A 20,598-nucleotide genomic window follows, 5' to 3' on the forward strand; every position below is an offset into this window, starting at 1 on the left:
ATATTTTAGGAAGATTAATCTTTAGTGAGCAACTATATGGATTTGAGTAGGGAGAGACTGAAGGCCAAAGGTTTTTAATGGGGGGATAAACAATAGGATATAATCAGAGAGACTTGGGTTCAAATTCCATCTCTACCACATGTAATTATGGGCAAGTTATTTAGTCTTTTTTGAGCTTGGTTTTTCCAATGTGGAAGAGAATATCATTTACCTAAAAGAATGATTGTAAGAACATAATGATGTTTAAAGTACTTGGAACTGTGTGGGATTTGGTTTAGAGTAAGACCCAGCATTCTCTGGGGGAGGATTTTTCTTACAGACAACACATACAGATGCACTACCAAAGAAAGTCATTATGTACCCAGCGTCAGGGCAATAAGCACCACAGCTCTTGGTGCATTTCCCCAAAAGACAGAGATACAGCTTCCAAGGTATACAAGGGGAGAAAACCCCAGACATGCTGCACCATAAAAGGAAACAAGTCTCCCTAATCTTGCATCAACCCACACAAGACTAGGTCACCACCAAAGCCTTTAACATACGAGTGAAGAAGTGGCCCCCTTCGCTGACTGGCTACTTTCACTTTCCTCAGCTTCCTCATCGATTAGCATGGACACTAGGGGAGTCACTATGGGTAAGTGCTCAGAGAAGCTGGCGACCCAGAATCACAGTACCAGCGACTGAAGCGGTAAAGCGCCAAGTGTAACTGTGTCAATATATATTTCACAGTCAAACCAGCTTTGGTTCCCTATTATTTCCATTTCTTCTTTGTTAAGTGTTACCTGTATTTCTGATGCAGTAAGGCCACTTTTTGGGTTGCTTCTTCCAATACTTTTTCATCTTGTAACCACCCCTGAAAGAAAACACACAGCAGTAAGTAGGTAAACAAGCCAAGGAAATTTCCTAGGAAGAATCACTGCTACCGACTATTAGTGGCTCTTGTCAGTATTGGGCAATGAATTCAGACTAGTATCAGTATGGGGGTGATGTGTTTTTAAGTCTGTGATCATGATGTTGCTAAGGAATGAAGTGGCTTCTGCTCAGAAGACAAAACATCTTTCCTGCCTTCTCAGTTCATCCTGGAGGGAGTTTCAGTTGAGTTCTTTCAGGCTGGTATAACACCCACCAGCCAGTTGTGAGCCCAGCACAACATCCTGGCATTCCCTGGCTGGCTGTATAGACACTCAGAAGAGCATCTTACATACCACTTCCCTTTGTTGTTCCAATGCAGTTCTCCTGTCAATTAAACCAGTAGTGACTTTAAAAAGTAGACAGCAGTGTCTTCTCGCCACTACTTTTACACTGCTGCTGAGAAGCCAAACCCCTTCCCACATAACTGTGAGGTTTTGAGCCTTCGGCTAAAAGCCAAACCTCTGTGTGGTTCCTCAGAAGCTGGAAGTGAATCCCTCTCTTAGACTCACACCCAAACACAAAACAAATCTCTCTGGCTGTAGCCCAGTGACTGCATACCCTTTGGTTTCTTTTCTTTATTTTTAAGATTTTATTTATTTATTCATGACAGACACAGAGGGAGAGAGAGACAGATACAAGGGAGAGGGAGAAGCAGGCTCCATGCAGGGAGCCTGATGGGGGACTCGATCCCGGGTCTCCAGGATCACACCCCGGGCTGAAGGCGGCGCTAAACCGAGGCCACTGGGCCTGCCCCACCCTTTGGTTTCTGTGGGTTTACAAAGACCAGTGAGACTACAACAAGGGAAGCATTTACACTTGAGTTGTTTATAAGAGGCAACTGACTTTTTTTTAACACTATTCCAGCCTCGTAAGTCTACCACATGGACTTCATTTCAGGGATTATGAAGGATATGGAAATAAACTATTTATAAAAAGCCCAATGTCAAAAGAAGTTCTTACCACAGGAAACAAGGCAAATTTCTGAAGAAAGTCTTGGGACTCATACTGATCAAAGTCACCAAAATCAGCTGTACAAATGACAAATATTCATGTGAATTATATTTAATTTTCACAGGAAAACATGCACAATTAAATTCAATATGCAATATAGAGATGGTATGCTTAAGATTTATAAGTTAAACATGCCTTAGAGCTATGAAGTGTATATTTTAAAAAGTTTTTAAAAGAATATTAGATACGTTCATGTGTCTTGACTTGGAAAAATACCTACTAATAAAGAGAAAAAATAAGTTACAAACTATGTGTACTATGATCTCATTTCTATAATTAACAAAGAAAGACAAACTACTCTGTAATCATATGTGCTTACTTATGTACAGGAAGATGTCAGGAAGAAACCAAACTGTTCATAGCAGTGATCACCTCTAGGGAATGGAATCAGATCAACCTGAAGATGTTATACCAAGATGTACTTGTTTAGAAATTTTTCATTGTTTAAAAAAAAAGATAGTTCAGGAAAGCCAAAGATGACATTTAGGAAGATTCAAAGAACCTTGAAAAGGTACTTTGAAATGTGGTTCCATGTATATGGAGCATGTTTGTCTAGAAATTATGTATGTCTCCATGCCTACTAATATCTGAAGGAACTTTATTAATGATTCTTCTGATTAAGTCTCAGTTTCCAAGGTTAAACGTCAGTTATCATTTGAAATAATGCCCGATCAGAAGTCTTCCCAACACATATACATACCTATAAATATACACTGATTAGATGTGAAAAATAACAGAACCAAAGAATTCAAATATATTCGTGAAATGCAAAACTTAATTTACTATGATTGACACTGCTCTATAATTCAGGACAACTGCATAAGAAACCAAATAAATGATGTATGCTTAAAATATAAGTGAAACAATGACACCTGGGTGGCGTGGTCAGCTCTTGATTTTGGCTCAGATCATGATCTCAGGGTCCTGGGATAAAGCCCCACACTGCTCCATGCTAAGCAGAGAGTTTGCTTGAGGATTCTCTCCCCATCTCTCAGCCCCTCCCACCCCCTCCCTAATAAATAAATAAATAAATAAATAAATAAATAAATAAATAAATAAATAAATAAAGTTTAAAGGAAAAAAATGTGTAAGTGAACATAACTTCATCGACCTCATTGTTTGGCTGATCTTTCTTCCTACAATATTAGCTACCTACAGATCAAGTCCTTGAACTAGAGAAATACACAGCATTATCAAATGCTTTGTGTACATGTGTGACTGTGTATGGGTTTTCTGTAGTTTTAGCCTGTGTGCTTTGTTGACATATGCTAACATGCTTAATCTTCCAGAAGTTTCTTATGTCATGGAAATAATCCAAAATCATTTTTTCCTACAAGAAAACTAATTTCACTAACATAAACACTACTAAAGGAAGTCAGTAACTTTAAGAACCCCTTGCTGTTTTTGTTCTAATACACACATTCTTTTTAAAAAATTTATCCATTTGAGAGAGAGAGCAAGGTAAGGAGAGAGCACAAACAGCAGGGAGGGGCTGAGGGAAAGGGAGAAGCAGACTTCCTGCTGAGCAAGGACCCAGATAGGAGCTCAATCTCCCAGGACTCCAGGATCATGACCTGAGCTGAAGGCAGACACTTAACCAACTGAGGCCCCCCAGGACCCCCAACACACATTTTTTTTTAAAAGATCTTTATTTTTTTAAGTAATGTCCACACCCAACATGGGGCTCGAACGTAAAGATGAAGTGTTGAAGTTCCACTGACTGAGCCAGCCAGGCACCCTTGCTGTAATACACATGTTAATCTGATATATGTATTACATTATCAATTGTCATTATTTACCTTGAACAGCTAAGCCTGCTAGCTGAATTGCTTGTTCTAATGTACAAGGAATGTTCCCTTCCAAGATATCTTTCTTCAGCTGCAGATAATACTGATACCTATAAAAAATGTCAATTTTAAAAAGTCAATATTAATATTACCTCCAATGGAGATGCAATGCATTTTACAGTACTTTGGTAGAGGAGCATAAACTAGTCAAAGACAACCTTAACCCCAGATGGTTTCAAAAAATGACAACGTCCTTGACCATATTTATGCTTACACACACACACACACACACACACACACACACACACCAACGTAATCAATTTGTTGAACCCCTTATCCTTAACTGTAGTTATTTCAAAGCTACAATCACCTAGAAGACAACCCGTCACCTTTTAATGCCCTATAAGACAGTTTCTTAGTTTTGTTCTGTTTAGCTAGAGAAATACAGAATCCATGGCCAATCTCTACTTTAAAAACTCTAACTAGTAACCTGGTAATATAAGACTCTGGTAGAAGTTACTTACTCTGATGGAAGTTCCCTAGTCCTAGAAAGTAAAGCCAAGTGAAAATGCTTCCTGATATTTCAGACCAGGCTTATATTAGCAATTTTTTAATGAAATCTCCAAAAGGGTAGCTGCTATGATGCTTTCTTAATATTCTTTTAATATGGGTTTACTTCTGTTTACACTTTCAACATCCAAAGCATCAGTTACCAGCATAAGCTTTAGTCAAGCAGATCTAGTTAAATTCCAGCTCCCCAACGTAGCATTTTTTAAATGAACTTGGGCAAATCATAATCTGTGGCTTTAGATGATCACTAGTAAAAGAAGGTACAATCACCCCTTCAAAAGGTAAAACATGTGCTCGCTTCGGCAGCACATATACTAAAATTGGAACGATACAGAGAAGATTAGCATGGCCCCTGCGCAAGGATGACACACAAATTCGTGAAGCGTTCCATATTTTTAAGATTCAGATGATTTAAAAGTTTGTTTCTCATACTGTGCATCAAAATAAAAATTTGAACAATTAAAAACAAAAACAAAAACAAAAAAAACAAAAGGTAAAACATATTAAGCCAGTCAGCACTGTTTCATCTGTATCCCTACTCCATTTTGACAAGGCTCTATAGTGAAGATCTATGCTGCCTTCCTTTCATTTATTCATTTAACTGGTAATGACTGGGGCCTACTAAGCACCAATCATTGTTCAGATGCTGGGGATACAACATTGAATGAGGATCCACCAACTCTCTGCAAAACAGTTTATAGAGCCATCTTGAATCCAGGGATCTCTTCCAGGTTTGGCCTTTGTAAAGAACAACTTATTCAGTTGGTATTTGAATTCCCCTCAGAGCCCACCCCTTTAATCATTTTATATGTTTCCTAACATCATCCTCTTTTATTTTAGCTCACTATGAGGCTTTCATTCTTTCTTACCAAAAAACCTGACCAAAACTCCATCCATTCAGATAAGAATTTAGTTCCAACTTAACCCCTTCCACCTGCTAGTAGCAGAACTGATAGATTTCCCTCAATTGACAAATAGAATGCTGGTAGCTCTGGGATCTTGTCAAAGAAGAAAACCTCACACCTTCTACTGGGCAGCTCCTTTCAGAAGCCTATTTAAAGAAGATTGTATTTAGAGAAGTCTATCTCTTGAACATGCCATCCACACACTCTACTCTAAATACTCTAGGTTCTTTCCTTAAGCCAAATCACTGGGAAAGCAATATACTTGGACCAAATTAACTTAGTCTTCCACAAAAATGTGTTTTTTTGCCTCATGTTACAATTTTCTATTCTAAGAGTTGTTTCCTCCACAGTCCCTCTAAATTGTTCCTTGCTGGCTCAATGTCTTTTACATAACATCCCACCTGAAAATTTCCTTTTACATGATACACCAAGAAAATCTGTCATGTTTGCAAGCTGACATGCTTTTTATCAGATAATCGATGATGGGACTCAGAATATCCCTTCTTTTGCCTCAACTGCCATGAAGCTCAGAGCTAAAATCCAGGCACATGTACACTGCTTCCCCTCTTGTTACCCTCTTAACCACCTGCTCCACAGTATACAGCAGCCACCCCATAAAGATGAGGTGCTGCAGCTGAGATTAAGCAATATGCTCAAATCCACAAAGGCAGGCTGAGCCGGAGTTTGAATCCAGGTCAGGATGACCTCACAGTGCATGTTTTTAACTGTCAAAATCTCCAGTTAAGAGGACTTTTCTAGTATTTTGTCCTATTTCTTTAGTTTTTTAAAATCCTAGAGTCCATATGAATATAAATGGTTGAGATCAAGGACTCAGGAGTCAGCCTGCTTGAGTTGAAATCCCAGTTCCACATCATACTGGCAGTATGACCCTAGGCAAGATATTTATCCTTTCTGTATCTTGGTATTCTCAACTACAAATGGAAAATAATACCTACTTTGTAGGATTTGTTATGAGGATTAAGGAATGATTGAGTATAAAGTGCTTGGAACTGTGCCTGACAAATACTAAAAGAGGGAAATGGTTGCTTTTATTATTATCTTTCATTATATTGTCCCTAATACTTTAATGGAAGCAAGCAGGATGTGAGTATATGTGTATGTATACATATGCATATATATGTACATACGTTTACATACATGTATGTGTGTATATATGTATATGTGTATGTATATATTTAAGTATCTACTTAAAAGGAAAAGATCAAGAAATTTTACTTAAAGGGTATTACCACTTTCTGTTAACACTTTTTGCTAAAACTATAACATGCTGATGAGACTAAGGATGGTTTACAAATATGTTTTTTCAGTGTTTGTTACAAAAAGAATAATTTTTAAAAATGCAGTAATAAAATGGAACATGTAAATTTTCATTCCTTACAAACAGTTCTGAATTCAAGAAACTGCACATCTTAATTCTAAATAACCATTCCAGGGCAGCCCGGGTGGCTCAGCGGTTTAGCACCGCCTTCAGCCCAGGGTGTGATCCTGGAGACCTGGGATCGAGTCCCACGTCAGGCTCCCTGCATGGAGCCTGCTTCTCCCTCTGCCTGTGTCTCTCATGAATAAATAAATAAAATCTTAAAAAAAAAAAAAAACTAGATTTTTAAAATCTAAATCTTATATCAATTTATCAATTTTCTAATATAAAATATTTTTACAAAGAAATATTACATTAAATAATTATAATAAATTAGGTTGCCTCATTTGGCCCAACAGAAATTTCAAATAATATATAAAGAGGTATACTCTTTTTCCTTCATTTATTTTTCTTAGGCTAGTATCAGAAGGCCACTGTGGAAGGACTGGCATTTTTATTTTTTAAGTTTTATTACGGAACTTTTGAAACATATAGAGAACAAGTCCAGGAAACCCACATATCCATATCATGAAGCCTCAGTCATCAACTTGATCCATCCCATTTCCTTGACTCTCTCCCCTTTCCCACCCAACTGCTTTAGATCAAATCCCAGATATCGTATCACAGCACCTACAAATACTTTAGTGTATATCCCTATAAGGTCAGCTTAACACACACACACAATTTTTAACACACCCAACAAAATGAGCAATAATTCCCTAATGTTACCCAATACCTGGTCCATGTACAATTTTTGTGATTGCCTCAACAATGTATTTTTTTGAAAATCTTTATTTATTTTTAAAGAGCTTACTCATTTATTTGAAAGAGAGAGAAAGAGAAAGAAAGCACGAGGGTGGGGAGGAGCAAAAGGAGAGGGAGAGGGAGAAGCAGACTTCTGACTCAGCAAGGATCCTAACACGGGGCTCAATCCCAGGACTCTGGGATCATGACACCTGAGCCAAAGGCAGACACATAACTAAGTAAGCCACCCAGGCACCCCTAAAGATTTTATTTTTAAATAATCTCTACACTCAACGTGGGGCTTAAACTCACAACCCCAAGATCAAGAGTCACATGCTCTACCGACTGAGCCAGTCAGGCATCCTTCAAAAATGTATCTTTACAGTTTTTTGGGTTTTCTTTTAATCAGGATCTAGGGGCACCTGGATGGCTCAGTCTCTTAAGCATCTGTCTCTGGTTCAGGTCATGATCTGAGGGTCCTGAGATTGAGCCCCACATCAGGGTTCCTGCTCAGTGGGGAGTCTACTTCTCCATCTCCCTACCACTCCCTCTGCTTGTGCTCTCTCCCTTTCTCTCTGTCAAATAAAATCTTATAAAAATAAATAAATAAATATCAGGATCTAAAGAATGTCCACAGATCACATTTGACTGACATTCATGTCTCAATTTTAAAAAGAAAAATTTATTTAAATGTTGTAAAATAAATAAATACATACATACATACATAAAATGTTATGATGAGCCACATAGAATTTCCTATATTCTGGATTTGTCTGATTGCACTCTAGTACGGTCACTTAACATGTCCATCTACTCTTCAATTTTTCCTGTGAACGGTTAGGTTTAGAGTAGTGTTGTCCAACAGAACTTTCTGCAGTGATAAAAAGGATGCCTATCTATGCTGTCGAATACAGTAGCCATCAGCCTCGTGTGGCTACTGATTACTTAAAATGTGACTAGTGTGACTGAGAAACTAAGAAAGGCCTCTTAAAGGAAGGTGACGGAGAGTAAAATCAGTTTTACCCTTTTGCTGCCTGGAATACGAATGTGATAGTCAGAACTTCTCCAGAATTTTTTGACGAGATTCCCTAGTGAATGGAAAGAACATGCTGAAGAGGGTAGAACAGTGAGAAAGAGTATGGGTCCCTGAAGACTTTGTGGGACAGTATAAGCTCTGCATAGCTGACCTCTGGACTTCCCTTAAGAAATGAAAGATAGGGATCCCTGGGTGGCGCAGCGGTTTGGCGCCTGCCTTTGGCCCAGGGCGCGATCCTGGAGACCCGGGATCGAATCCCATGTCGGGCTCCCGGTGCATGGAGCCTGCTTCTCCCTCTGCCTGTGTCTCTGCCTCTCTCTCTCTCTCTCTCTCTCTCTCTCTCTCTGTGTGACTATCATAAATAAATTTAAAAAAAAAAAAAAAAAAAGAAATGAAAGATATTCAGGGTTCTGTGTTACATGTAGCCAAACTTAATCCCTACTGGTACAACTGCTCTGTCGGGTTCTCTTTTTTTTTTTTAAAGATTTATTTATTTATTATTTATGATAGACAGACAGAGAGAGAGAGAGAGAAAGAGAGAGAGGCAGAGACACAGGAGGAGGGAGAAGCAGGCTCCATGCCAGGGGCCTGACGCGGGACTCAATCCCGGGACTCCAGGATCGCGCCCTGGGCCAAAGGCAGGCGCCAAACTGCTGAGCCATTCAGGGATCCCCCTCTGTCGGGTTCTCTTTATCTAATCAACGTGCAACCCTACTGACTGCATCTACCAGGCCCCTTCTCCCTCAGTCCTTCCTATGGCTAATGCCTTTGTTCAGGTCCACGTTCTAGACTAATGTCTACATTATGGCCTATCCATCCCGAACTGGTCTCTTAACCAGATAGTCTTGCCACCCCTAAGCTGCCTTCCATGATGGCTGAAGTTGGTAAAATACAAATGTCATCTATCCATTCCTTTAAAATTCGAAAATGTCTTTCCCCAAGAAGTCATTATACCATGATTTTATGACTAGGACATTCCTATTTTTCAAATCTCCTCTCCTTTCTGTAGGGAATACCTGAAATTTTCTGAAAACATCAGTGACATTCAATCCCTCTCCTGCACAAGCTATTCCCTCTAACTAGAAAATTCTTTCTAGGGGCTTCCTGGGTGGCTCAGCAGTTTAGCACCTGCCTTCGACCCAGGGTGTGATCCTGGAATCTTGGGATTAAGTCCCACATCAGGCTCCCTGCGTGGAGCCTGCTTCTCCCTGTCTCTCTCTCATGAATATATAAAATCTTAAAAGAAAAAAAAGAAGAAAGAAAAAAAGAAAAGAAAAGAAAAGAAAAGAAAAGAAAAGAAAAGAAAATTCTTTCTAAAATCTAAGTGAAAATTCAACTTTTTTACCTTCCCTGTTCTAGTTCCCCCACGCCCCACCCCTAGGAATCTAGTGTGTTAACTTAAGCATTTATCATCATAATATACTGTAATTGTTTATTTACATAGCCTTTCAGTTCCCCCAGATTCTGAGTAACTCCTCTAGGGTAGGATTAAAGCCTATTCACTTGTAGATTCATCTCCCACAGTAACCAATATAGTTCTTATGTGGTAGCATTATACCTTCAGTGAATGTTTAAATAAGTGAGTTAGTCATGTTGCTATTCTTCCTTCTGGGTTCTACTTGTCAGTTTTAAGATCAGTTTTATCGTAGATCAGTTTTACAGTCGGTGCCTATTTACCCTACTACCTGATTCTCGCATCTTTGGTTTTCTATCTTCTTCCAAGAGTTAACTGGCAAACTCAGTACTCAAAAAGAACATTACACAAACACAGGGCACTACCAGGTTCTTACTATCTCCAGGGCACTGTGTAAGATACTGTGCAAAAGGTAAAGCTAAAGAAAACATAGGTTTAAAATCCAAGAAAAAGATAAGATATGTACACAAAATAACTATCATGAAAGGTTGTAACACCTTCCATCTTAACACAAGTACAAGCAAACTGTAGGCTGGTCTGGGTAAGGCAAAGCTCATTCCAGCCCAGGGATCACACACACTGTGTGGAGGAGGTGCCTTCTGAACTTACATTCAGAAGATGAATAGGATTCCAGGACCTAAGAAAGCTCTAGGACCCAAAGATGAAAAGGCCTGCGGCACATTCAGGGCGCTGGAAGTAGTCCAGCTTGGCTGAAAAGTAATGTTAAATAGGATTCAAAAGATAAGGTAGTGGTGGATTTGGGAGAACTTGAAAGGCAGACTCACCCACGGATTCAGATTTTATTCCTTACTTTATTCCTTGTTTTTCATTTTGTCTTCAAGGGGAAAAAAAGTACCCTCATTTAGTTCCTCTACCCTGCTACTTAATAAGATCTTCCCTTTCCTCTAAGTGCACTTACTGGCCCCCTCTTCTATCCTAAACGCACTCACCTTCCCAACTATCTACAGGACATAGATCCCTAAGAACCCTTCTGCACGGTTCACCGATATAGGAATACAGACCCTGCGCCTTTTTAAAATCTCCTCTCTCCTTTTGGTGTTACAAAGGTCAGAAACAAACCAACAAAAATTGTGAAGAAGACATAACTACAAGAGGAGTTCACAGTCAGGAGAAAAACATCATCTTCACCTGTCATCACTCTTTCGTGCCTAGTGAAACCGTAACTCAAGGCAACATGCAGGAAAATACTATGATGAGCCACGAGCCAGAACCTCCAGGTGATAATGTGGCTAAATTTGTGTGCAGGAGCCTCCTGACTTTAACCTCCAAGTTGCTTTCTTAGCCTTGTAAGATTATTTCCTAAACAACAAAGGGCATGTGATTTCTTACCTGGTAATCTCCTGTTGCAGTTGGGACACTGAAGGCACATAAAACACCACTCCAAAATAGACAGTAGGTTCCGAGGCATATTTATCCAGCTGCTTCTTGAGAGGTTTCTCCAAATCCACCCACCGGCGCTGATTTTGCTTGTTGTGGTACCAGAGACTGAAATAAGTGATCTAGAAAGAAGGAAAGTCACTGAAAGAGGCAGAAATGTATAAGGGGGTGTCTGGCCTTCTAATTGCTCTGACCCACGACCTGGGACCACGTGACAGCAGCCTCTTACTGCTTCTCTTCTCAAAAAGCAATAACAAAACCTGAAGGAAAGAACAGAGGCAAGACCTCTCTCTATATACATAGATCTAGGTACTCACATGCAGGAAAAAGAGGCAACAAAGCAACTACTCTTGCAGACTGTTTCTTGAATGCTGCACAGAAAAATGCATTCACAGCCTCAACATCAGAATGTATCAGGTGTTGTTATACCACTTTACAGAGTTTTTAACAACAACAAAAAAAAACCATCTACTGAACAAATGTTTAGTTTTAAAATTATCAAAATACTAAATTTATAATTGATATTTTTAAAAGTATAATTGGGGTTATACTTAAAATACTAATTAGATGGTGTTAATACAACTTTTCACTACTCTTGAATTCGGCTTCTATAAATAATTTCATGTAAATATTGTAAATTCCAGAAATACAGGTGCAACTGCAACTCTTCTTTGCCCCCAAAAGTTTATTAGATACAACTTTTTTTTTTAAGATTTATTTATTTCTATTTATTCATGATAGACATGGGGGGGGAGGCAGAGACACAGGAGGAGGGAGAAGCAGGCTCCATGCCAGGAGCCCGAGCCAGGAGCCCGACGAGGGACTCCAGGATCACGCCCTGGGCCAAAGGCAGGCGCTAAACCGCTGAGCCACCCAGGGATCCCCTAGATACAACTTTAATTGCAATCATAATACTATGGAGCATGGACATAAATTTTCACATACATACACATATACAAAAACCCACATATTAAGCAATAAGATAACTTAAGTTTATTTCTAGAAGGTTTAAAAAACTGCCCAGATATTAGCATTTAGATCTCACTTGCTGTGTAATGAAACCGTTCAGGTAAATCGATACTAGCTCTGGGCTTGGTCACCCTGAAAGGTTATTAATGCACTTAAGCACTGAAATGACAGTCTTGGGCCATTGCTAATATTTACCTCAAAATCAGTTTACAGATCAAGGCAACTGGAAAAATTCCTTGCTTTGTTCTAGACTCTAGAGTAACACTGCCGAAAAGAAATTTCTACGATGATGGAAATATTCTATCTCTGATATAGCAGCCATGGCTGCATGTGGCTATCAGGCACCTAGAATGTGGTTTAGTGTAGCCAAGGAACTAAATTTTTAATGTTATTTAATTTTAATTGACTTAAATTAAATAGCTGCAAGCATCTAGTGGCACTGTAATGGAAAATACAGCTTTAGCACAATAATAAAACGAGAAATAGTAATATCCAAGCTATTTCTTTAACTCGTAATCTTTATTCAAATAAAACATCAATTTTAATTTACAAGGAAAAAGAGTAATTATACAAACATGCCCTTGATATTCATTTTACCTTACAATTTTTTTACAAGGGAATAAATTCAACAAAAGTGAAGAATGTGTCCATTTCCCCTTTATAACCAAACAGAATGGTGCAGGAATTCAGTAAAATCTGTTGAAAGAATGAATATTCTCTTGCTTCTTCTTAGTGACGACCCAAGCCATCACATATGAACGAAATATTTGAACGTTTACTATATACCAATGCAGTACTCATTTCCCAGGACTCCAGGATCACGACCTGAGCCAAAGGCAGATGCTCAACTGAGCCACCCAGGTGCCCCTCAAGTTCTATTCTCTGAAGTAGGTTAAGCTAGCCAAAACCAAGTTTATACATGGCTAAATGCCTCCAAAGAAATATTATATTTCTAAAATTGCTACTAGAAATATTTGCATACACATGGGTAACTAAAATCTCCTAACATCATAATGCTTAAATTCAATGCTTCCATAGAATTTCTACACATACATAATGAAATTACAACATCAGCGCAGCCCGGGTGGCTCAGCGGTTTAGCACCGCCTTCAGCCCAGGGCATGATTCTGGAGACCAGGAATCAAGTCCCACATTGGGCTCCCTGCACGGAGCCTGCTTCTCTTTCTGCCTATGTCTCTGCCTCTCTCTCTCTCTCTCTGTGTCTCATGAATAAATAAAAATCTTAAAAAAAAAAAAAAAAAAAAAGAAATAACATCTGCATGAAATTTGATGCTATAATATAGTTTGTTTCTAAAATGGATAGGGAGAGTTTGAGCAAAAATGTGTGATTAAATTCTCATCAGGCATAGAATTTTCTGTGCAAGTCCATTTTGGGGGCTTTGTCTCAGATAACAATCTTGAGCATCTGGATAATTAACTTTCCAAAATAACTTAAAATTCATCGAAAAAACAGTGTGTGTGTGGGGGGGTGGGGGATCAAAGAGGACAAGAGAATACTCTCTACCTCATCTATAGTCCAGCATTATTCTGATATCCCAAACAGACAAAAGACACCATCAGAAAACTATAGACTAATATCATATCTTTTATAGATATAGATGCAATAGTTGCAGACTGAATCCAACAGCATATCAAAAGGGTCATACACCATGAGCAGGTGGGATTTATACCAGAAATGCAAGAGAGGTTCAATATACAAAAGAATCAATGTAGGGCAGCCCCGGTGGCGCAGCGGTTTGGCGCCGCCTGCAGCCTGGGGCGTGATCCTGGAGACCCTGGATCGAGTCCCGAGTCCCGCATCAGGCTCTCTGCATGGAGCCTGCTTCTCCCTCTGCCTGTGTCTCTGCCTCTCATTCTCTCTCTGTGTCTCTATAAATAAATAAACAAAATCTTAAAAAAAAAAAAAATCAATGTAACATATTGTTAATATGAAGAAAATACATAATCCTCTGAACTAACAGAAAAAACATTTGATAAAATTTAACACCCTTTTATGGGACGCCTGGGTGGCTTGGTGGTTGAGCGCTTGCCTTCAGCTCAGGGCATGATCCCGGAGTACCGGGATCGAGTTCTGCATCGGGCTCCCTGCGTGAAGCCTGCTTCTCCCTCTGCCTGTGTCTCTGCCTCTCTCTGTGTGTCTCTCATGAATAAATAAAATCTTAAAAAAAAAAAAAAAATTAACACCTTCTTTTGGTAAAAATACTCAGAAATCTAGTAATACAAAAGAACTTCATAACATCAGTGTGGAGGTTCCTCAAAGAGTTATAAATAGACCTGCCCTACGACCCAGCAATTGCACTGTTGGGGATTTACCCCAAAGATACAGATGCGATGAAACGCCGGGACACCTGCACCCCGATGTTTATAGCAGCAATGTCCACAATAGCCAAACTGTGGAAGGAGCCTCGGTGTCCAATCGAAAGATGAATGGATAAAGAAGATGTGGTTTATGTATACAATGGAATATTACTCAGCTATTAGAAATGACAAATACCCACCATTTGCTTCAACGTGGATGGAACTGGAGGGTATTATGCTGAGTGAAGTAAGTCAATCGGAGAAGGACAAACATTATATGTTCTCGTTCATTTGGGGAATATAAATAATAGTGAAAGGGAATATAAGGGAAGGGAGAAGAAATGTGTGGGAAATATCAGAAAGGGAGACAGAACATAAAGACTCCTAACTCTGGGAAACGAACTAGGGGTGGTGGAAGGGGAGGAGGGCAGGGGGTGGGGGTGAATGGGTGACGGGCACTGAGGGGGGCACTTGATGGGATGAGCACTGGGTGTTATTCTGTATGTTGGCAAATGGAACACCAATAAAAAATAAATTTATTAAAAAGAAGAAAAAAAGAACTTCACAACATCAAAAGCATTTATAAAGAACCCACAGCGAACATCCTCAATAGTGAAAGACTGAAAGTTTTCCCCCTAAGATCAGGAACAAGACAAGTATGCCCATGTTCACCACTGTATTCAATACTGTACTGGAAATTCTAGCCAGAGCAATTAAGTAGGAAAATGAAATAAAGGCATCTGAATTGGAAAGGAAGAAGTAAAACTATCTCCATGCACATGAAACATGATCCTATACATTTTTTTAAACTCCCCGAAAGACCCTCACAAAAAAAAAAAAAAAAAAAAGACTAGCACTAATAAACTCAGCAAAGTTGTAGGGTTCAAGCTCAGCATGCACATATCAATACAGATTCTGCACACCAGGAATTGGAAATTTAAAAAGGAATTCAAAAAACAATTTCATATAAAATAGCATCCAAAAGAATTCAAAATCTAGAAATAAATTTAACCAGTGAGGTGAAAAAACTTGTATACTGAACATTACAAAACATGACTGAAAGAAAATTAGTATTTTTCTAAGTAGGCTCCATGTCCAACTTGGAGCTTCAACTTGTGACCCTAAGATCAAAAGTCACATGCTCTATTGACTAAGCCAGCCAAGTGCCTCTTCACTGTTGAAAAAAATTAAATGAGGGACGCCTCTGTGGTTCAGTGGTTGAGTGTCTGGCTTTGGCTCAGGGCATGATCCCGGAGTACCAGGATCAAGTCCAACATCAGGCTTCCTCCATGGAACCTGCTTCTCCCTCTGCCTATGTCTCTGCCTCTCTATGTCTTTCATGAATGAATAAAAAAAAATAAATGAAAAGACCTCCTGTGCTTATAAATTAGAACGCTTAATATTGTAAGATGGCAAAACTATCTAAAGTGATCTACAGATTCAAATGCTATCCCTATTCTTTTTTCAGAGAAAGATAATTCTTGAGTTTATATGGAATTACAAGGGGTCTTTTTTTTTTTTTTTTAAGATACTATTTATTCAAGAGAGACACACAGAAAGAGGCAAAGAAATAGGCAGAGAGAGAAGCAGGCTCCATGCAGAAGCTTGATGTGGAACTCGATCCCATGACTTTGGGATCACACCCTGAGTCAAAGGCAGACATTCAACTGCTGAGCCACCCAGGTACCCAGGATGTGGAGAAAGGGGAACCCTCTTCCACTGCTGGTGGGAATGTGAACTGGTACAGCCACTCTGGAAAACTGTGTGGAGGTTCCTCAAAGAGTTAAAGATAGAACTGCCCTATGACCCAGCAATTGCATTGCTGGGGATTTACCCCAAAGATACAGATGCAGTGAAACAGCAGGACACCTGCACCCCAATGTTGATAGCAGCAATGTCCACAATAGCTAAACTGTGGAAGGAGCCTCGGTGTCCATCGAAAGACGAATGGATAAAGAAGATATGGTCTATATACGATGGAATGTTACTCAGCCATTAGAAATGACAAATACCCACCATTTGCTTTGACGTGGATGGAACTGGAGGGTATTATGCTGAGTGAAATAAGTCATTTGGAGAAGGACAAACATTATATGGTCTCATTCATTTGGGGAATATAAAAAATAGTGAAAGGGATTATAGAGGAAAGGAGAGAAAATGAGTGGGAAATATCAGTGAGGGTGACAGAACATGAGAGACTCCTAACTCGGGGAGACGAACAAGGGGTAGTGGAAAGAGAGGTGGGTGGGGGTTTTGGGTGACTGGGTGATGGGCACTGAGGGGGGCACTTGACGGGATGAGCACTGGATGTTAATGCTATATGTTGGCAAACTGAACTACAACTAAAAAAGAAAAAAAGAAAAAAAGAGAAAAGGAAAAACAACAACAACAACAACAAAAAATAGTGAGGTACTAGTATAAGAGAGACACATAGATAAATGTTATAAAATTGAGCCCACAAATAAACCTGTGCATCTATGGTCAACTGATTTTCAGCAAGAGTGCCAAACCATTTGGTGGAGAAAGAACAGTCTCTCAACAAATGGTTCTAAGACAAGTGAAGATCAACATGCAAAAGAAAAGGGGTGCTTGGGTGGTTCAGTCAGTTGAATAGCCAACTCTTGATTTTGGCTTGGGTCACAGTCTTGGGGTGATGGGGTTGAGCTCCGCATCGGGCTCCATGCTGGAAATGGAGCCTACTTGGGATTCTCTACCTCTCTCTGTCCCTCTTCCACTCACATGCACGTTTTCTCTCTCAAAAAAAAAAAAAAAAAAAAAAAAAAGCAAAAGAATGAAGTTAGACCCTACTTCACAGAGTATATAAAAATTAATCAAACCGAATCAACAACCTAAATATAAGAACTAAATCATAAAATTCTTTAGAACAGACATAAATCTTTATGACTTTGAATTTGGAAATGGATTTTTTTTTTAAGATTTTATTTATTTATTCATGAGAGACACAGAGACAGAAGCAGAGGAAGAAGCAGGCTCCCTGCAGGGAGTGGGAACAGAACTTGATCCCTGGGCCTCAGGATCACGACCTGAGCCAAAGGCAGATGCTCAACCACTGAGCCACCCAGGTACCCATGGAAATGGATTCTTAGGGTCACCTGGGGGGCTCAGTTTAGCACTGCCTTCAGCCCAAGGTATGATTCTGGAGACCTGGGATCAAGTTCCAGGTCGGGCTCCCTGCATGGAGCCTGTTTCTCCCTCTGCCTGTGTGTCTGCCTCTCTCTGTGTCTGTCATGAATAAACAAAATCTTAAAAAAAAAAAAAAAGAAAAAAAAGACTGGCATTAAAAATAGTTGTTTGCAGGGGACACTTGGGTAGTTCCGTCAGTTAGGCAGAGGAATCTTCTGATTTCAGCTCAAGTCACCATCTCAGGGTCCCAGGATTGAGCCCAGAGGCAGTCATTCCCCTCACCCCCACCACACCGACTCAACAGGGAGTCTACTTGAGGATTTTCTCTTTGCCACCCCCATCCCGGGCCCCCTGTTCCTGCTCCTTTTCTCTCCCCACCCCCAAATAAATAAATCTTTTTATTTTTTTAAGATTCTATTTATTTATTCATGAGAGACCCTGAGAGAGAGCGAGAGAGGCAGAGACAAAGGCAGAGGGAGGAACAGGCTCCATGCAGGGAGCCGGAGGGGACTCGCAGAATCATGCCCCAGGCCGAAGGTGGCACTAAACCGCCAAGCCACCAGGGCTGCCCAATAAATCTTTTTAAAACCAGTTGTTTGAGCAACAGAATTAAGTCTTGGTTATTAGGCAAAGTTATGAAGATTGCTTCACCTCCCAAAAGTGATTACAAAAACAACTTATTGCATATACAAGTTCACAGTACTTTAGCCAATTTAATTGTGGTTTCATTATTTCACTTTTGAGTTCAACCACATTTTCCAAAACCAGGAAAAAGATTTCAACCTTTGGTACCTGTTTTAGTGCCTGCTGTTATTTAGATGTTCTCTAAGGGGCTATGCCTGCAATTCCTTTTTTTTTTTTTTTTAATTTATAAAAAACATGTTTTATATATAAAAAATAAGTTTGGAAACTGTCAATATATCTTGCACAATATTACTGTGTGGCTCAGTTTTTTTTTTATTCTTTTTATTGGAGTTCGATTTGCCAACATATAGCATTAACACCCAGTGCTCATCCCGTCAGGTGCCCCCCTCACTGCCTGCCACCCAGTCACCCCATCCTCCCGCCCACCTCCCTTTCCACTACCCCTTGTTCGTTTCCCAGAGTTAGGAGTCTCTCATGTTCTGTCACCCTCACTGATATTTCCCACTCATTTTCTCTCCTTTCCCTATTTTTTATACTCCCCAAATGAATGAGACCATATGTTTGTCCTTCTCTGACTGATTTACTTCACTCAGCATAATACCCTCCAGTTCCATCCACTTCAAAGCAAATGGTGGGTATTTGTCGTTTCTAACGGCTGAGTAATATTCCATTGTATACATAAACCACATCTTCTTTATCCATGTCTTTCGATGGACACAGAGGCTCCTTCCACAGTTTGGCTATTGTGGACATTGCTGCTAGAAACATTGGGGTGCAGGTGTCCTGCTGTTTCACTGCATCTGTATCTTTGGGATAAATCCCCAGCAGTGCAATTGCTGGGTTGTAGGGTAGCTCTATCTTTAACTCTTTGAGGAACCTCCACACAGTTTTCCAGAGTGGCTGCACCAGTTCACATTCCCACCAACAGTGCAAGAGGGTTCCCCTTTCTCCACATCCTCTCCAACATTTGTTGTTTCCTGTCTTGTTCATTTTCACCATTCTCACTGGTGTGAGGTGGTATCTCATTGTGGTTTTGATTTATATTTCCCTGATGTATGCCTGCAATTCCAATAGCAGCCCCCAGCTCCTTGTAATGGCAAGAGTGCTGGCCTGCTGTCACGAGGCTCCGCCCCTCCCCTGCTCTGCCTGGGTCTGTTGCTTCACAGGGAAAAGAACCTGTAGCCTGCCTTCTTCAGAAAGTTGTGGTGAACTTTGTAAGTTATCACTATGCTCATAAGTTAAAAGCACTCTTGTTCGATTTGCTCTGAGTGCATTGACTTAGCAGTTAAGATCTCTCCAGGTGTGACTGAGAAAACAACAAAACTCGAGTCAAGCATGCTTCTTCCTTGAAAATATGACTGACCAGATAATGGTCAAATTTCTTTCCTTATTTATCTTTTTTTTAAGATTTACTGATTTGAGAGAGAGAGAGAGCAAGCACAAGTGGAGGGAGTGGCTGAGGGAAAGGGAATCTTCAAGCCCACTCCCAGCTGAGCACAGAGCCCAAATGGGGGCTCCATCCCAGGACCCTGAGATCATGACCTGAGCCAAAGGCAGATGCTTAACTCACTAAGCAACCCAGGCACCTTTCTTCCTTTATTTAAAGTCAGGATACAGTACAACCTTCTTTTAAAAGAAATAAAAACCTTAGTACAGACAGGCCTCATGTGCCTTAAATTTCAACTATTATTACCAATTGTTTCTTGGTCTAGGATACTTTCCCAGAATCATGTGTCTTCTTTTGAGTCCAAATCTTCTGGGTTATGCATGTCCTGTCTTATTTACAGGCGTGGTTTAACTATAATAAAAGTTTCCCCATAAACCAGTCTTTAATTATTGGCTTTTGGTTCATGCCTCCCACCACTCCTTATCTAACTTCCCAGTACCTTTCCCCGATAAGAGACTTTACCTCCACGTGGCTTCTCTTCCTCCACAGCTCTGTCTACTCTCACTAGTGACAAAGCAAGCCGACCTGACCTGCAGTAAACTCACTCCAATAAAAGCCTCTAAACCACTGAATCTTCTAGCATTGTCTAGATCAATGCTCAATTATCACTAAACAGATTTTTTTGTGAAACTTCTCCACTGTCAAGATACTTTTACACTCACCCTTTCCTATTTTGCTCTGAACATGTCAGTCGTTTTCATCAAGTTATTCAATAATTTCTTCAGAGCTATTTAAAAGTTTTCACAGCTGCTCCCTAAAATGTGGATAATTGTGCCTGCTGAATAAAACTACAGTAAAAACAAAAGTTACACTTAAAAACTTGTCTTCTGGGGCACCTGGGTGGCTCAGGGGTTGAGCATCTGCCCTTGGCTCAGGTCCTGATCTCCGGGTCCTGGGTCCTGGGATCGAGTTCCACATC

The 20,598-nt window shown here is 39.9% G+C and overlaps 1 protein-coding gene and 1 non-coding gene across 3 annotated transcripts in view; one reads left to right on the forward strand and one right to left on the reverse strand.

Annotated features, from left to right (window-relative positions):
- The window catches only part of PTPN21 (protein tyrosine phosphatase non-receptor type 21), a 79,834-nt gene that overhangs the window by 36,787 nt on the left and 22,449 nt on the right, over positions 1-20,598 (reverse strand). For both annotated transcript variants that reach the window (XM_038545501.1, XM_038545502.1), the window contains 4 exons: positions 11,108-11,277; positions 3,723-3,820; positions 1,873-1,940; positions 783-853 (listed from right to left, as the gene is read on the reverse strand). In XM_038545501.1, coding sequence (XP_038401429.1) covers positions 783-853; positions 1,873-1,940; positions 3,723-3,820; positions 11,108-11,277 — 407 coding nt within the window. The remainder of the gene's footprint in view (positions 1-782; positions 854-1,872; positions 1,941-3,722; positions 3,821-11,107; positions 11,278-20,598) is intronic.
- On the forward strand, positions 4,571-4,677 carry LOC119873162. Its single transcript, XR_005363943.1, has one exon. It is a non-coding gene; the product is annotated as a U6 spliceosomal RNA (small nuclear RNA).

This window comes from Canis lupus, chromosome 8 (assembly GCF_011100685.1).
Source record: "Canis lupus familiaris isolate Mischka breed German Shepherd chromosome 8, alternate assembly UU_Cfam_GSD_1.0, whole genome shotgun sequence".
NCBI classification, from domain to species: domain Eukaryota; kingdom Metazoa; phylum Chordata; class Mammalia; order Carnivora; family Canidae; genus Canis; species Canis lupus.